Raw genomic sequence first — 17,297 nt, forward strand, 5'->3', positions numbered from 1 at the left:
TACATCATTGTCTGATTGAGTAAAAAAGAATTAATAAATCTTTTTTTTATGGGGAAACAGTATTGCCTCCTTAAGCCAATGAATAAACAAGATATTGATGATTGATTAGTGTCAATGTTAAGTGGATTGAATTATCAATACATTTTCCCCATTTAAAAAAAACACTCTGTATTTTGGCAATTTAGGGGCTACGACGAACCAAGTAAAAATAACATAAAATAATAGAAGGATGTAAAGATTGAATCTGAAACGGTTGCGCCCGAAGCATCCAGTAGCCAACCAATAAATAGCCAATCATATAGCGAGCCAACAAAACCTGCTGGCGACAAATCCTCTAAGTCAGCTAGTAGCAAACCTACAAATGAACCAAAAAAATCGTCAGGCAAAACATAGATAATTAACTAAGTAAAATAGCTTGTTTTGTTTTCAAAAACTATCCAATCAAATACCAAAGTAGCTGAATGTTTGTGTGTTTGCAGGGGATGGGTGAATGATCTAGAAATTTTTACAAACGCAACCCCCCCCCCCCTTCCTCTTTCTTCCCTCCTACCCTTTCCACTAATTCTGCCTTTGATAATCAGATTTGAGGAGAAGGTAGGTTAGTTGTTTGATTTCAGGGTTCTAAAGGGAGAAGACAATGACCGATAAATTGATATGCATCCCCAATGCTGACACACTAAATTACCCCTTCTTTAGATTACAATTAATGGTTGAAACGTTTAATTATTTAACTTAATAAGCCAACCAATAAAAATTCAGTATAAGCCCCCAAAGTTGTTAAGCCAATGAATAAGAAAACGTTATTTTAAAACGTTGGGGACTAGTGTAATAAACAGACCATTGTCCCCTCTCTGTGGGTTGATTTACACGGTTATGTCATCCCTAAAGGGCCAACAACTACATGAGTATGTTACGAACCTTTCATCTATGGTTGGTTATCGTATTCAGGCAAATCAAAAGAGAAATCAAAAAAGCTTCCTCAGCCGAAAAATACGTTTTCTTGGCTGAAAAGTAGAAATATGTCGCATTTTCTTCTTCCTGGAGGTAAGGACAAGCATGTGTACGTTAGTCTGTCCGTCACTTCTACATCGTGTGTCTACGCAGTCTAGATTCTGAAATATCTAGACTCAACAGTTGCCAAATAGTTCAAACTCTACAGTATCTTCGCATTATATTTGCGCATTCTAGAATGTTCCGTCTATACTCTACGTAGTTTATGCCCTACAGTGTCTACACAGTCTAGACTTTAGTCTCTACGCAGTCTAGACGTAGTTTTATGCCCTACAGTGTCTATACAGTCTAGACTTTAGTCTCTGCGCAGTCTAGACTTTAGTCTCAACGCAATCTGGACTTTAGTCTCTACATAGTCTAGAATCTACCGTCTCAACAGGGTTTAGTATTAATAGATGACAAGTAGTCTAGACTTCACAGAATCTGTACAGTCTAGACTATCTATTCTACATAGTATAGACTGTACAATATCTTTGCAATCTATAGTCCACATGTAGTCTAGACTGGAAAGTTTCTACACAGCCTAGTTTCTATAGCCTCCATTATATCTCTGTGTCGTATCTACCCCACAGTCTCTACGCAATCAAAATCTACAGTAACTACGCATTCCAGACTTTGCAGTCTCTATGCAGACTAAACTTTAGAGGCTCCTCGTAGTTTAGACTCTACAGTCTCTACATAGTCTAGACTCTACTACAGTCTGTAAACAGTCTACAATACTCCCCATTATGGCTTTTTTATTTTCAAATTTAAAGATGATTTAGGTTTTATTCCTTCCTCCCCCTTTGAACACAGAGCCTTTTTATGCAAGGAGCGCAGCCGCAATTACATTTATTTGATTTTTAGAAGACACCTCAATTTTATCTCCAGAGGCGTGTGATCCAGACCAGAGTATCAGAGTTGTAGGTAAAATATTATTTAACACACATCTCTAGCCTAGCACTGCTGTCCGTCTGTGAGGGTGATGGGTTCGAATCTCTGCCCAAGCCGCATTATAACTAAAAAAGGGAATGAAATCAGACACATTGACGAAGAATATTAGAATCTGTAATAAAATTTTTATTATTACAGGTAAGAAATTATTTATGATCAACGGGAAATATAATTTTTCTATTATTATTAATTGTTATCCCTCACAAAAAGAGCCTATCAATAACTGATATATCCCTCCCTCCCCCCCCCCCCCTCCTTTATTCTTTAAATAATTTGATAATAATAATGGCTATCAAGATACTTATGATAAAGCTGTATTTTAACTGTAAAATATATATCCAATATTTTTGGGACGAAATAATGAATTTAATTACTGAATTTTCATGTATTTAATATTATATTGCAATACTTTTTCCTTTTTTTTTGTAAATTAGATAATGATATAACTTGCAGTTTTCATAAATAGATGATAATTGGATAATAATAGGTCTTTAAAATATTCTAATAGTTATTTCTTGCATCGTATTATAAACAGCTTTCCGCGGATATAGGATGTACAATTATAAGATTAAAACCAGTTTTTTAGCCCAGAGGTGCCGAAGGCACCGGCTAAAAAAGATAAAAATGAAAAATTATAATATTAAAGCATGGCTAAGAAAATTAATTTTATCATTTTTATTTTAATATTTGTTGAAATTGTCTGTTTTACGATGCTATACATAATTTTTCAGTATGGTTGAGAACTGGCTCTAATCCACTGGATATTTATCGGTTCCAAAGCGATACTGGAAATAATTTTCTCGGATAGGAACCGGTTCTCATCCATACGAAAAAACTATGTCTAGCATCGTATTATATCCAGCTTTCTACGAATATAAAAATGTACAATCATAAGATTAAACCCAGATTTTTTAGTCCTTGCCTACGGCACCTAGAGGCTAAAAACTGGTTTTAATCTTATAATTGTACATTCTATATCCGCGGAAAGCCGTTTATAATACGATGCGAGAAATAACTATAACCAGTATTGTGTAAAATCACTAAATCACTTCAATTTCAGGTCTAGTGATGACGGCTCCCCAAAATTTCCACGACAGAGAAGTAGTGAGGTCAACATGGGCTAAACAGTTCCAACAGAGGGATAATGTCAAAATTGTATTTATTATGGGCATGTAAGTTTTTACTTTAGTTGCGAAACTTCTCTAAAAGTCAACTCGTGTATTATTGTGAATATTGGTAATACACAGGGTTGAGGGGGGCTGCAAAACTAAGGGGGGCTTTTTTAAAATCTTGCTTGGGTTGTGTAATTTTACAGTGTTCAAACATTTCCACCAATAATGGGAATTTAGTATTTCAATTTCCTATTTTTATTTTGTAAGGCTTTAGCCATTCAAAATCATTCTTAATCTTTAAAATATATTCATATTCTTTTGCTTCAATTTGAAATATATCTAAGAATATTTTTTTAATTGGTGGGGGAGGTAATTTATTTCTGGGTTAGGTACTTTTCCCCTAAAATAATCCTTCCGGGCCCTATAGGCTATAAGCAAGACCTTTTGGTACAGACAGACACACTGACAGACACTCAGTTACTTTACTATATTGATTGTTTAGGTACACGGACAACTCGAGTATACCCCATCACACCCCACCCATAGATGAAAATGGAAATTATATAGCTGAAGAAGAAATGAGTAAGTTTTGGAGTAGCTTATATCAACAAAATGTCGTTATAACTGAAGACGTTATAATTGTGCTTATTTACTTGATACTTGATATAGCCAAATCCTATAAAATATCTTGCAGTTAAAGTTTCTTTTGGTCCTTTATTTCTATTAACATTTGCTTCGCCCCTAGCAGAGAGGAAAGTGTCAGGAAAATAGCCTCAAACCACCCAAGGCACTAATACAGGTTCCCAGAAATGCAAAACCTAATGAGACCTGCCAGTTTTGAAATCTTTAGCTTTAGCCAGATTCTTGCATTTTATCTTGTATTTATGAAACCTTAACTTGTAGACTAGTCTAGAAAATTTAGCTGATCTTTGCTATTTTTCATCGGATTTGAAATTTTGTTATACTAATTTCTATTCATATAGTCATAGACGTCCGAGGGGGGGTAATGGGGCAATTACCCCCCCCCCCCCATTTAAAATTTACCCCTACCCTGGGGGTGCCGTAGGTACCCCTAACCATTTAGGAGGGGGTATTTACCCCCCCCCCCCAAAAAAAAAATAAAAAATCTCTGAAATTTTTTTTTTGGGGGGGTAAACTAAACTTACCCCTGCCCCCCCCCTTAAAATTTTTTACCCCCCCCCAAAAAAGCTTGGACGTCTATGCATATAGTTATTGTTTTGTTAACCCCTCGGGGCATTAAATATTGGGATTAATATTATGTTATACATGATTTTTCAGCAAATAAAAATCGGTTTCGAAGCCATACTGGAAAATAATGTCTAGACGAAAACGAATAAGAAATAACCTAGTTTTCAAACAGGCATTAATGCTTTCATTTAAATCAATCTTGTTAGACTAATAGATTGTTACTTTGTCACATTGCTACCGTTCTTATATCAACAAAATGTAGACTATTAATTTAATTTTTCTATTTTAGTAACTCAGTTAATTGAAGAGTATGAACAGCATGGCGATATTATAGTTGAGGGATTTTTAGACACTTATCTAAATCTTACACTCAAAACTTCATTTGGGTTGAAATGGATTGAAAAGAACTGTCCAAACGCAGATTATGTTCTGAAGGTAATATACCGTCAAATATTAGATTCCCTCGCTCGCATTTACTTCGAAACCTTTTAATTGGTTAAACTTACAGTTTCAAAAAGTTTTTTAAAATATCTTAACAATGATTTGTATATTAGCTTAATAGATGGAGGCAAAAAATTATCATTGGGGGGGGGGGGGGAGGTAGTTATTTCTTAATTTTTTAGGTCAGATTAGGTAAAGTTAGGTTATATTGGGTACTGGGTAGTCACACAGGGTTAGTGCCTCTCCACAGGTATTAGGCATATGTAAATAGGGACTTCCACAACAGGCACTTTTTGGAAAAAGCATCAAAATAACAATTAGACAGACTGACAATCCCACAGTACTTGTAGATTAGTTTTGCTCAAATTTATTTTTTCAGATTGATGACAACGTTTTTGTTCATACAGACAATCTTTTCAACTATCTGGATTCTGTTAAAATGGACCAGAGCTACTTAGTTATAAATGTAAGTAAGTTTCATTTAAGAGAGAAACAGACTTTTAAATTATAACCAGGACGTCTAAAGCTGAGTAGAAGAGATTAAATAAATATTTATACAAAATGTTAGATTTTTAGGGGGTATTACAACATCCCCCCCTTCCCCTCACTCCTTAGAAAAGAAACATTAGAAATTACAAAAGTACAAAAATTTTGATAGATCAGAAAAATATCAATACCTCCCCCTCCCCACAAAAAAAATATAAAAGCTTAATATATGTAGCATAGCTATGACTCTTGGCAGAACCCCCACATCTTGGGGATTAAACCCTCCCTCCACCCTCCTTCTTAAACTCCAGTACGTTATTTAATTCCAGAGGTGTTTTGAATTTTATCGCGCTTCAGCCCCTCCTTGTCAAGAATAAATAAATCAGTTACAAAAACTCAATTTGCATATCTTAGGGTGAAAATACAACATTGGAGTATACTTTCTTTGGGAACAAATGGACAAACGCTAATTCAAACAGGTTTGGTTTTTATACATTTATGAAGATAATTTAAACAGGTGAAAAGTAAAACAGAAAATAAATATAAAGAAAAAATCTTTCTCGTATTCATTCGAATTCGGTGGATAGGAACCGGTTCTCATCCATACGAAAAAACTATGTCTAGCATCGTATTATACCAGCTTTCTACGAATATAAAAATGTACAATCATAAAAAAAAACAGTTTCTTAGCCCGTGCCTTCGGCACCTCGGGGCTAAAAGAACTGGTTTTAATCTTATAATTGTACATTTTATATCCGCGGAAAGCTGCTATAATACGATGCGAAGAATAACTATTCTTGCTACTAAACTATTAGGATGTATGTGGGATTGTCTAAAGGTATTTTGTGTTTCTTAACCATTTCTTATCCGATTTTCAATTTTGTATCAAAAAATTATTTTTAGTCGTTTTATCAATATTTGGATGTGTCTTCAGCATCTCGGGGCTAACATAATCTTATAATAGTGTCTTTTATATCCACGAAAAGCAGTTTATATGATTTACTAGAGTTGGCTCGATATAACTATCTTGCTATTGGCTAGTGTTCTATAAGTATATATCTATTTATCTATTTCTCATTAAATCAATTTTCCGCCCCCGCCATTACTATCTAAAAGAAAGTAGTGAATATTTAATAATTTAAATGGTTTTAAGATTTCTTCAATTTTATTTTTTCAGTTTACCATCACCAAAGGGTTAATATGATTAAAATTTTAGTTTCAATATTTGAACACACAGGAAGTGTCGCCACAGTCGAATTCTTTTAAAACAGAGTTTTCTTAAATTTACTATATTATAAATTTTGATTTTCTTTTTTATGATTATAAATTAAATACATCATGTAAATAGCAACATGAAATGAAGAAAATGAATTTATTTTTAATAAAGTAAATAATGGGTCTTATTGTTCTGGGCAATGAGAGTTTATTATGGATTATGGGAGCACTATGAGTTTTAAACGATCATTCCTTGGAAAATTTGAGCTCATTTATAGACATTTATTTCCTATATAGATCTGTCATGGATCTTGAAGCAATAAAGCAGGCCCTTTTGTAAATGTTAAAAATTGGAAGAATCTATTAATTAAAAGTTATCGCAAATATACTTAGTAAATGATATATGATTTTTCAGTATGGCTTAGAATCGGTTATAATCCAGCGGATATTAATCGGTTTCATATCCATACTGAAAAATAATTTTTAGTCGTTCTATCCATTCCTTAGATTTATATCTGCTAAAGTAGTAAGATATATGTGTGTCGGACTTTTGGGGACTAGGAAAAGTAATCATTTTGTTTAGGAATAAGAATTCCAAGTATTACCTGCCCAAAGAATATTACAAAGAGAAGAAACTGCCTTACTTTCTGCGTGGAATGGCCTACGTATTTTCAGGTATAAACAAAATTAAGCTCTTTTGTGCGGTTTCCCCCAAAATGCTTAGGGTTATATTCAGGGAGTAAGGGAGGGGACAATGGGAAATTAATTCAATTTAAGAGAGTTCGCTGAAAAGCAATAAAAACCAGATTATTCAAGAAAATATTACCAAATTTGTAAAGGGATCATGGTAACCTAATTTAAAACAAAATTAGTTCTAAGAAAAAAATCATTTACTTGAAAATTTAATTATCAATACATCACAATGTAGTAAACATTCTGTAATTAATCACTAGAAAAATCTTGTTTAGAACTACCTCAACTCTTCTCATATATTTTTAACTGACACATAAATATCACAGTAGAGTTTCTATACATGAAATGACATTTTCTTGGGAAAAAATATTTGTTAAAACCAGTCATCTTAGGACAAATTTTTCTGTCTGCATATTCAAAACTAGCTCAGCTAGTTAGCGGGGCATTGATGCGCAAGTACCCAAAGTCAGTCAAAATCTGCTGTATTCGTGCACATTCCCTTTAAGCCAGTACCCAAAGTCTGAGACTCCTAAAAATTGAATACTCGATCCATTGTCCCCTTACTCCCTGGTTATATTTGTTACAGGAAAGCCCCAAATAGTTTGGGCCCAAACAGCGATTAGGCATAAAGAAACACCCCCCCCCCCCCCACACACACACACTTTATTTTTTTACTTAATTCATAAAGTAAGGGGGCGGGGATTTTCTGTGAACGCCGGGCATCGCTCTGTAGCTATAGCAGTTGATTTTCAGTTGAGAAATCCATTAATACAAAAAAAACCACTAATTTTGTTTTCTTGGATATATAGTTTTTAGAGGTTACTTTACTATAAATATTATGGCAAATTTGGTATTTTTTTTTTTTTGGGGGGGGGGGGGTAAAAGATAGCCAAATGAAATTAAGTGACATAGCCATAAATTTTTATTACTAGGAAGTCTGATCAAGCCGTTGTTTTATTGTGTGAGCCATACCGACTATATACCAGGGGAAGATGTTTTTGTTTCGGGAATCTGTGGATCTAAACGGTTGAGACTAACGTAAGTGTTGTTGTGTAGCGTAGCTACTCTATAATTCACAATGTCTGTCCGTAACGCTATTGGGGAAATGTAATTTTCTCGGCTGCTAAGATTCCCTGCTTCAATAAGTATCCAGTGAATAATTTTCTTGGTTTGTCGGTTAATCAGTCATGTCTTAAAGACGTAAATAATTATTTTTGCTAGTGGTTTCGTGATTTTACATAAATTATCAAATATTTTTTCATTGGCTATTGGCTTGTTAATAGTTTAAGAGGGATTTGGCTGCATAGTAATAAAAATACATTTTTTTGAATAAGAAATAGTCAGGTGTAAGTGATGGGTCATCTTCCCGCACTCTCACTTTCCCCCCTTCCTTTATAGCCAGTAATATTTCATGGACCAATGTAAAGCTTTTTTAACAGTTATAAATCTATCTCAACCAAAACATTTATAAATTAATAACTACTGCTGCTTCATAACGAAATATATAAGAAAAAATCTTCATTATCAATCGCGGCGTTATCCTCTTCGAAAATTTTTTTTCAACTTTTTTTAATTTTGTAAAAGTATTTTTGAATCAAGTTCTACGATTTAACAATGGTTCAAATTTTCTAATATAAAATTTTTCTCGTGCTAATCTTATCCAAGGATTATTACTTTTAAGTTGCTCAAAAGGAACAAATTGTAAATGGCAAGGGTTGTGGCCATTTTGTGAAAAATGTTGTCCTACAGTTTTTACAGAATTTGGTTCAATTGAATTTTTGTGTTCTCTAAATCTATCCACTGCTTTTCGTCCTGTTTGTCCAATATATTGTGGATGAGATTTACATGTAAAGCTTATCTTAAAGTTCTGGTCGATTTAGTCGTTTAACAGATCTATATGGACACAAAACACAGAGAGCTAGATGAACACTAACATCTGTCATAGTTATAAACAAAGAAACTAAATACACTATATTATATATACAGGTTGAATCACCATAAAGGATTTTGGAGAGGACCTGTGAAAGTTGGAGGTACCAAAACTTGTCAGCTTAATAACGCAGGTTTGCCATCTATAGTTTTTTTTATCCTATATCTGTTGAACACTGATAAACCCTACGGGGTATATAAACTTTGGGGTCTACACCGACGGCATCCTAACCCTGTGGGGCTACCTATCATCCAATAAAACCTAACCAAACCTGAAATGAAGTAACAATGAAACAAATACCCCTGTCTTTTAATTTTTAAGAAATAATGTAAGCTTTTTTAGGGGGATAAAGGTTCCAAAGGTTTAAGGAGGATAATCAAAAGTATTCTTACTTAAATTTAATGGGAATAAAATGAGAGGTTCTAAATTTGATTATTAATGCTTATCAAAGGTACTTTTTGTGAAAGCGCCGTTTCTAAAGTAATCAATGCTTTAACTAGGGAAAGCCCGTCCAGTCTCTGCTTTACAAGAAAGAACAGAGCTGGATCTTTAAATCATTTTAGTGGTGAGTCAGATCAGGGTGCGCCGAATTTCAGCCAATCACAGCGCAGCATTTCATAAAATGCTGTGCTCTCATTGGTGGAAAGTTGGCTCACTCCGATCTGACTCCCCACTAAAATGATTTAAAGATCCAGCTCTGTTGAAAAAGGCATCTGTTTTAAAGAAAACTAATCTTGTTATCTTTTTAGTTGCAGTACATGATTTTGACTATGACGTCATGAGGAATATTTACAAAACTTTAGAGGTAAGCTTTTTTTAGTAGCGAGGTTACTCTATAATTAGAGTACGTTTGTATGTACCGATTTTTGTGTGTAGATTAATGGCTTACCATTAAATGTCTTGTTCATAATATCTAAGGATTTTGGTATTCACTTAGCTGCTACTGTGGTATCCGCCTCGGTTAAAGGGGCAGATACCCAAGTTCAAATGATTACAGCAGTGTGAACAGACGTGGACACATATATTATAGAGAAGCTGCGCTTCTCTAGCAATCACTAAATAACAAACAGAGTCTATTCAGATGTTACTTTATTCAGGGTCTAAGGTTTACTAAAGTTATATACAACAAATAATAAATACACAGATTGGAATAAATAATCCTAAAGCAAAATCAATATAAATACATATACAATAATCAGATTGGGCAATAATGATCCCCCATCCCTGGAAAGGGTGGGGGAACCAAACAATACAGCTTAACCATAATAAGGCTGTCAAAATCTATCATTAATTTTAAAGCATAGGGAGGGGTCAGGCTGACCCCTTCCCCGGTACTCGGGGGAGGGCCCTTGGCCCTTTTCTGAACCAAGGTCAGGGTTGCCACAGAACATGGCTCAAGGTTGCCGAATACCACAACTCTCCCCTCGGAAGGCTGGGAGGGGGTTTCCCCACCAGACTTCCAACAGTGGTTGAGGCCTTCGGCCCGCCCATTATGGGACTGTTATTTACAAGAGTTAACGATTCAATGGAATCCTAGTGGTGATTTTCAGAGTTGATGGGCCCCCAACGTGGGGTAGAAGGTAGAGGCTGGCTTTTGTTGGGCACGTAGCTCGGCGCCAGCGGGTGTCAGGCCAGCATGGGGCGCAGCCGCTGCTGGGCCGGTCAGCAATGGGGCATTCTGGTTGGCGGTGGCAGCGGCTGGATCACTGGCTACCAGGTTGACTGTCTGGGCGACAGCCTGGCCTCCCGAGGGGCCGCGGGGCTTTCCAGAGTGCGGCCCAGGCTTGCCTAGGCGGTCATTCCCACTATCGGCTGATTTCATGGACACCATTTCCTCGGCTGCTTCCCGGCCGATAGGAATGGCATCCCAGTCAACTGAAAAGTCCCGGGACTTGGCATGGCTGATCCTGGCCCTGGCCAAGGCCTTACGATACAAGGTTGGGTGATACAGAAATACTTGTGACATCCCGTTCAGGGCGGCACGTACACCTCCTTGTGCAGCTGCCAGGGAGATGATGGTTAAGTCTCCCAGTAGCTTGAGAATCAACAGCAACAGACACAGTATGGCTGCGCCATCTCCCCACTCGTGAATAGCCTGTCTGAACCCAGCCCAGACATCCAGGGTTTCCTCCCCTTCCTCCGCCAGTCGGTCAATATTATAGGATACGATTCCATGGTCTCCAGTGGCTGAACAGCTGCCTTGCTGGACACATGAGCCATATGACAGGCCGGTCAGCATGGCGGCCTTATACGCCGGGAACGATAGTAGCTGCTGCCAGTCATTCAGCTCGGCCTGGGAATACAATCCTCCCGAGCTAAAGTCATCCAAGGGCTCGGTCAGCAGTTGCTTGGGTGTATCCAGCGGGGGCGGCCTCTTCTTAGGTGCTGGAGTTAGCTCTATCCACCCTTCCTCGGCGTGCACAGTTAGGGGGTAGGTGGAGGAGCAGGGAATCTTGGTGGCGTGACCGCTATACACCTTCGTCTCGGCATCTACAAATCCTGTGGGCTCCACCGGCACCTTGTCCCAACATTCATTGCTCTCCCTTACCACGTATTTATTACACTGGCAGGTAAGCTGGAGCAATACATCTCCCCTCAAAATAGAGAACGTGCTCCCCTGGACACGCATCGGATGGGCCGGGTCTAGCTGCTGGAGCTTCCAGCAATTGGCCGCTAACTCTTCTGCTGCTGCGCTTCGCATCCGAGTTTCCAGGGTAAATCCGATGTAGCCCGCGTGTATCTGAGCCTGGAGGGGGACATCCTCGTCCCTGGCCGATACTCTGGGCAACGCTGCCACACAGCTGCCACACCTAAATGTCCACTGGGACACTGCGAGCTGACAGCTATACCCCGTGGTCTCCTGGATCTTAACTTGCTGCAGGATATGTACCTCATGGCCCAGAGGCACCTCCTGGTGTAGCGGCTCCTTGCTACACATCTGCTCTTTGTTGAAGGCAGTGACATGGGTGGGGTTGGCACAGTCCCACCCTACTAAGACATAGCTAGTCGTAGGCCACACAGCTGCTAGCAATAGGCCCCACAGAACAATCCACCAATGGGAGAATCTGCCAGACAGCCACCATCCTCGCGCGCGCATCTGGGGATTCTCGGCTCTGGCCACAACGGCTTCCTGGGGCTGGATACTGCTGGACTGCTCCTGGCTAGATATAAATTTCCATTGAGTGTTATCTTTAGACGCCCGGGGCGTCCCGATACCCTCCCCAATGACGGACTGACAGGCGACTGGCGCCTGTCTGGGCGTCGGCTCCTTTAGCCTCAAGGTGGCCCTTCCCTTGTCCCTCTGGGGCTGCAGGCTCGTTCCGGGGTCCAGGTCTCTCGGTGGCGGCGACGGTTGTCGCCCCAGGCACCGGTGTGGGGGCGCTGGATAGCACCCCCCAGTCTTCACAGGTGGCGGCGGCGGTTGCCGCCCCAGACATCAGCTTGGGGGTGCGGGACCGCACCTCTCGTCCTTCCCAGGTGGCGTCCCATACATCGACTCAGACTCGCTGGCTAGCGCCTCTCGCCTCTCCCGCTCGGCGGCCGCCAGGGCCTCCCCGTACACCGTCCTGGTGGCGCTGGGTAGCGCCCCTCTGCTCTTGCTGGGGGTGACAGGGGTTACCTCCTCCTTCGGGGGACTCGGTCTGGCAGGCACCATCATGTTGAGGCCGAATGGCAGAGGCCGCAGGACTTCTGGCTCCGCAATGTTGGTTGGCTGCACGAACTCCGGTCCCATGTGGTTGAGGCTGAAGCCCAGGCCAACCCGGTTGGGTTCAGCCGCTCCTCCCAGCACGTTGATCCTGGCTGGGATGGTCCCAAACTGCGGCATTCCTTCTGAGTGGCCCACAGCGCTGGGGGCGGCTGCTTGCTGGAGTGTTGCTGGGGGGGCGCTCCCTTCCATGTTGGCTACCTGGCTGGGCTTTCCTGAGTGAGCGCCCTTGCCAGCTACACGTCTCCTCCCGGCTACCTGGTCCCAGTCAGCCTTGCACTCGGCTGCCGTATGGCCTGAGTAATGGCAACGTTCACATCTGGCAGTTTGAACTACAAAGATCTAAAATAGGTGTACACTAGGGTACTTTTCACTAGCTTCTCAGCTTTAGGGTAGGCTGGTAAGTGTAGAGAGTTGTTGAGGGTCTGAACTGCTGTCAGGAACTGATTTGGTTTTCCTTATCACACTGTAGATAGAGAGGGAGGAGCTTTGCAAGTTTTTTTCTAAAAATATCTCTGTTGTATGCTATAGAGTAGCTCCCTTCCTGTGTGTGTGTGTGCGTAAAATCCCATTTCTTGCAACGCGCCTACGCGCCGTCAGAGTGCGCACACAGGTAAAACGCGCATCTATCCCTCAATCTGCTCTCTCATTGGTCCGCTTTATCTCCTTTGTCCGTCGAATTTTTGTTGCGTTCCGAGCTCCGCTGCGCAACCCGTGAAACGCGCTCTGTTCTCCCGGTCTCTGTCTCCGCACGGTAGACGGACTTATCCGAGTGTGGGGAGAAGGGGGAACGCGTGAGGGGACGGGGTAAAGCCGCCCTTCCCCAGGTGGGGAGGGGGGTGCCGCAGGCTTGAGGTGACTGGGTTGTGAGGTAATTGGGCTTCTCCCTTAATCCTTGGCTTATCTTATGTCACCTCAATTGTATTTGCTTCAATTTATGGGTGGCCCCTCCCCTTCCGTTGGGATAAGGGGGTGTATTTGCCGTGCTGCAGGTTTGGGGGTCCGATTGTTTACCAATGCATTGTTAGCTTACATCTAGGTTCTATTTTTGGCTGATCACAAGTTCTATTTTTGGCTTATCACAATCCACGGCAATTATTTACCAAGCCCTGCCCATAAATCTATTGTTTAGCTTTCACACCAGGGTGGTAATCCATAAAATCTGATATAATATCTGTTTTTCTCAATGGGTGGCTGCGCTGTAGCCTCTCAGGATACTTGGAAATCTGGTATAATATCTGTCTTTCTCAATGGGTGGCTGCGCTGTAGCCTCTCAGGATACTTGGAGTTAACGTAGTTTTTCTTCTGCTTGGTACACTACACTCGTATTTTCGCTCACAGCTCGCAGCTATTTTGCTTGTTTCAGCCAGTCGGCGGCAGGGAATGTCCCGTCCTGCAGCGCCGTGGGTCCGAATCCGGGTGGTGGCGGCAGGGAATGTCCCGTCCTGCAGCGCCGTGGGTTCGGATCCTGCTATCTTTTGCAGTAAATGGTGGCCTGTTTTCAGCCGTTTGCAATTATTTGGCCTGTTTCAGCCCGTCCGCAGGCCTGTTTCAGCCTTTGAGCGCCCAATCCTCCGTTAGATTTCGTCGCTCTTCGCGGTTCTCCGTCGAGTTTCGCCGCTCTCCGCAGTCTCTCGTCCGATTTCGCTGCTCTCCGCAGCTCTGGTTCCGCCACTCTCCGTGGTCTTTCGCTTGGTTTCGCTTCCACAACTGCCGGATACAGAGTTAGACCTTGCTATCCAGGGTGGGTAATTCAGGTAGCTTGTGTCAGTTTTGCCAGTTTCACTGCTGGGAGTACCTTAGCCTCAGCTGCGCGTCTGCTCTACACTTGTGGTTTGCCGTAATCTCACACAGCTGTCACCAATTTGTGGTATCCTCCTCGGTTAAAGGGGCAGATACCCAAGTTCAAATGATTACGGCAGTGTGAACAGACGTGGACACATATATTATAGAGAAGCTGCGCTTCTCTAGCAATCACTAAATAACAAACAGAGTCTATTCAGATGTTACTTTATTCAGGGTCTAAGGTTTACTAAAGTTATATACAACAAATAATAAATACACAGATTGGAATAAATAATCCTAAAGCAAAATCAATATAAATACATATACAATAATCAGATTGGGCAATAATGATCCCCCATCCCTGGAAAGGGTGGGGGAACCAAACAATACAGCTTAACCATAATAAGGCTGTCAAAATCATTAATTTTAAAGCATAGGGAGGGTTCAGGCTGACCCCTTCCCCGGTACTCGGGGGAGGGCCCTCGGCCCTTCTCCGAACCAAGGTCAGGGTTGCCACAGAACATGGCTCAAGGTTGCCGAATACCACACTACTTTAGAGAAGATAGTTTTTTTTTGTGATTCTTCTGACAATTGGGCATCTATACTTTGACTCACACTTGGGCCGCCGGTCTGCCTTCACGTTTGTCCGTTTGTTATATTGTTGCTGCGATCATGAACGAATCTATTAGCATCCATACGTGTCTGTAAATTTTAATCTCGGTGTTAAAATCTTTAAGGGATGGGGTAAAAATTTTCCGCCATTTTAAGAGTTAAGACTCTAAGGGGCTAGGTGTCGCTTCGGGTACTACACCTTTTTCCACACACCTTGAAACATACATACAATACTTATGATTGCGTTATAAAGCGTCCATTCACCCATCAGACAACCAACTCTCTGCGATGCACGACCTTTGTCTGAGAAGTCCCAACTGTGCATTGTAGCGAGTTGCGCCTGTTATGGGTCAAGGCATTCCCCCCATCCTAACTATTTACGTCGCGCATCTGACATAGTAGCAGTGGGAACCATTTTTAACGTTTTTAGTTATGACGCGGTGTCGGACCGAGATTCGAACCAATCACCTTCCCGACGACGAGCGGATGCGCTACGTGTTGAGCCACGGTCGCCATTTTACCACCCCTTTTGATATTTGTACCCCCATAAAATAGAAACTATTGGACTTATTACATTTCAAACATTGAATTTTAAAATTTTAGGATGGAAAAACATGCACAAATAAAACAGAAGCAAAACCCACTTCAGAAACAAATCTGACGGATAAATCATGAACACAAATCTAGTGAAAATATTGAAAGAAACGAAACAATACACAAGTTTATGTTTGAATATTCATATTAGCGCAGCTTCCATATAATAAAATATTTCCGTGTCATATTGAATTAAATGCACAGCAGAGATAGCGTTTTCCTATTCCTAGACTAAAAAAATTATTATAAGCAGGGTGTCGGAGCCGTATAATTTTGATGCGGCTCCGGCTCCTACCTTAAAATTAATATATCAATTTTTTTTATTATTGAATTTGATAAAATAAAATAAAAAATATTTTGCTTTTATTTGATTAAGGCTATATAAAAGTAGAAGGATGTGTGTCTATTTGTTAAGTAACAATAGTTTTTCAGTTTATTATATGGAAATAGACCGTTGCTAAATTATAATATTACTTTAAAAAATCATTTTTAGCTAATCCGGAGCCGTTTTGAACGGCTCCGGCTCCACCAAAAATGTTGCTGCTCCCGGCTCCGGCTCCGAAACAATGATTATAAGATTTGCTGCAGCAATACTTTAAAAACAATTATGCTCGTTTAATGGATAAAATTGATCTTATTTCAAGCTATGGAGACTTTTATAATAGATATTTTATACATTTTCAAATCATTATATTTAGAAAATTCAAATTAATGTTCTTTCCTATGGGACAAATCGCCTTGTAGGCTGGGGGTGAAATCACTTGTACAAGATATAAATTCTCAAGAGATATAAAAATTAAAGTAAACAGTTTTCATAATATAGTATTGTATTTTTTAATTGTTCTCAATATGTTAAAGATATCTTGTTTTTTGTTAATTTTTAATCGCAAATTTCAAATGTTAGCTGTAGTGCCAAAAAAGTAAGTGTAAAAAGGAATTTGTAATCAGTTCATGATTACTTTTATTGTAGCGAATATTTACGAATTTTCAAAATTTAAGCAAAACTGATTGTTTACCTTTCCTATTAATTAAGGAAGTTTAGACATTAGCAGCCCAACAAAAAACACCAACTCATTATGAAGCTAAAATATTGAACTAACTCTGTGATATATTTTTTATAAATATTTTAATATGTATAGTTTTTAAATTTAAACTGTTGTGTATCATAACAGTTTTAAGTAATTTTCATGTATAAAGTAAACTTTTCTTTGTAATAAAATTATGTAAAGATTGTTTTAGATAAATATGTACGTATGTAAATTAAAAATAAAAATTCTAAATCAAAACTTTTGTAAACTTTCCATCGTCTTAATGGACTTGTTAAATGTAATTTTTTAAAGGATTGTGTATTTCTTGTCCAGTGGGAATATTCTTGTTTTTTTTAATTGCAAATAATTTTCTATTTATACATGTAAACAATTAAAAGAATCATAATGGGATGGTTTTATTCGATTTTTAAAATTCTTTTATTTATTTAAATTTTTACAAACTCTTACAGCCCTGTGCGAATTTGCTAATCCATTTAGACCCCTATCTTGAAATAGAACAGTACAAAGTTCAACAATACCAA

At 39.4% G+C, this 17,297-nt stretch overlaps 1 protein-coding gene across 1 annotated transcript; it reads left to right on the top strand.

The window, feature by feature from the left end:
• Positions 1 to 185: 185 nt before the first annotated feature.
• On the top strand, positions 186 to 17,013 carry LOC145332612 (beta-1,3-galactosyltransferase 5-like). The gene is made up of 13 exons (XM_080177619.1): positions 186 to 382; positions 949 to 1,044; positions 1,858 to 1,917; positions 3,005 to 3,116; positions 3,559 to 3,638; positions 4,555 to 4,700; positions 5,086 to 5,172; positions 5,607 to 5,671; positions 6,991 to 7,082; positions 8,033 to 8,138; positions 9,087 to 9,163; positions 9,780 to 9,835; positions 15,737 to 17,013. Exons 2-13 carry the CDS (start codon positions 1,020 to 1,022, stop codon positions 15,806 to 15,808), a joined length of 978 nt encoding a protein of 325 aa, XP_080033745.1. The 5' UTR covers positions 186 to 382; positions 949 to 1,019; the 3' UTR covers positions 15,809 to 17,013.
• Positions 17,014 to 17,297: the final 284 nt, after the last annotated feature.

The sequence above is a fragment of the Acartia tonsa genome, chromosome 11, assembly GCF_053477335.1.
Source record: "Acartia tonsa isolate MP-2025a chromosome 11, ASM5347733v1, whole genome shotgun sequence".
Taxonomy (NCBI): Eukaryota; Metazoa; Arthropoda; class Copepoda; order Calanoida; family Acartiidae; genus Acartia; species Acartia tonsa.

Excerpts from the sequence above, each read along its gene's own strand:
- LOC145332612 (XM_080177619.1), top strand. The coding sequence starts at position 1,020 with ATGTCGCATTTTCTTCTTCCTGGAG. Across the intron at positions 1,918-3,004 it reads CCAGAGTATCAGAGTTGTAG|GTCTAGTGATGACGGCTCCC; the intron begins GTAAAATATTAT and ends CTTCAATTTCAG. Across the intron at positions 4,701-5,085 it reads ACGCAGATTATGTTCTGAAG|ATTGATGACAACGTTTTTGT; the intron begins GTAATATACCGT and ends TTATTTTTTCAG.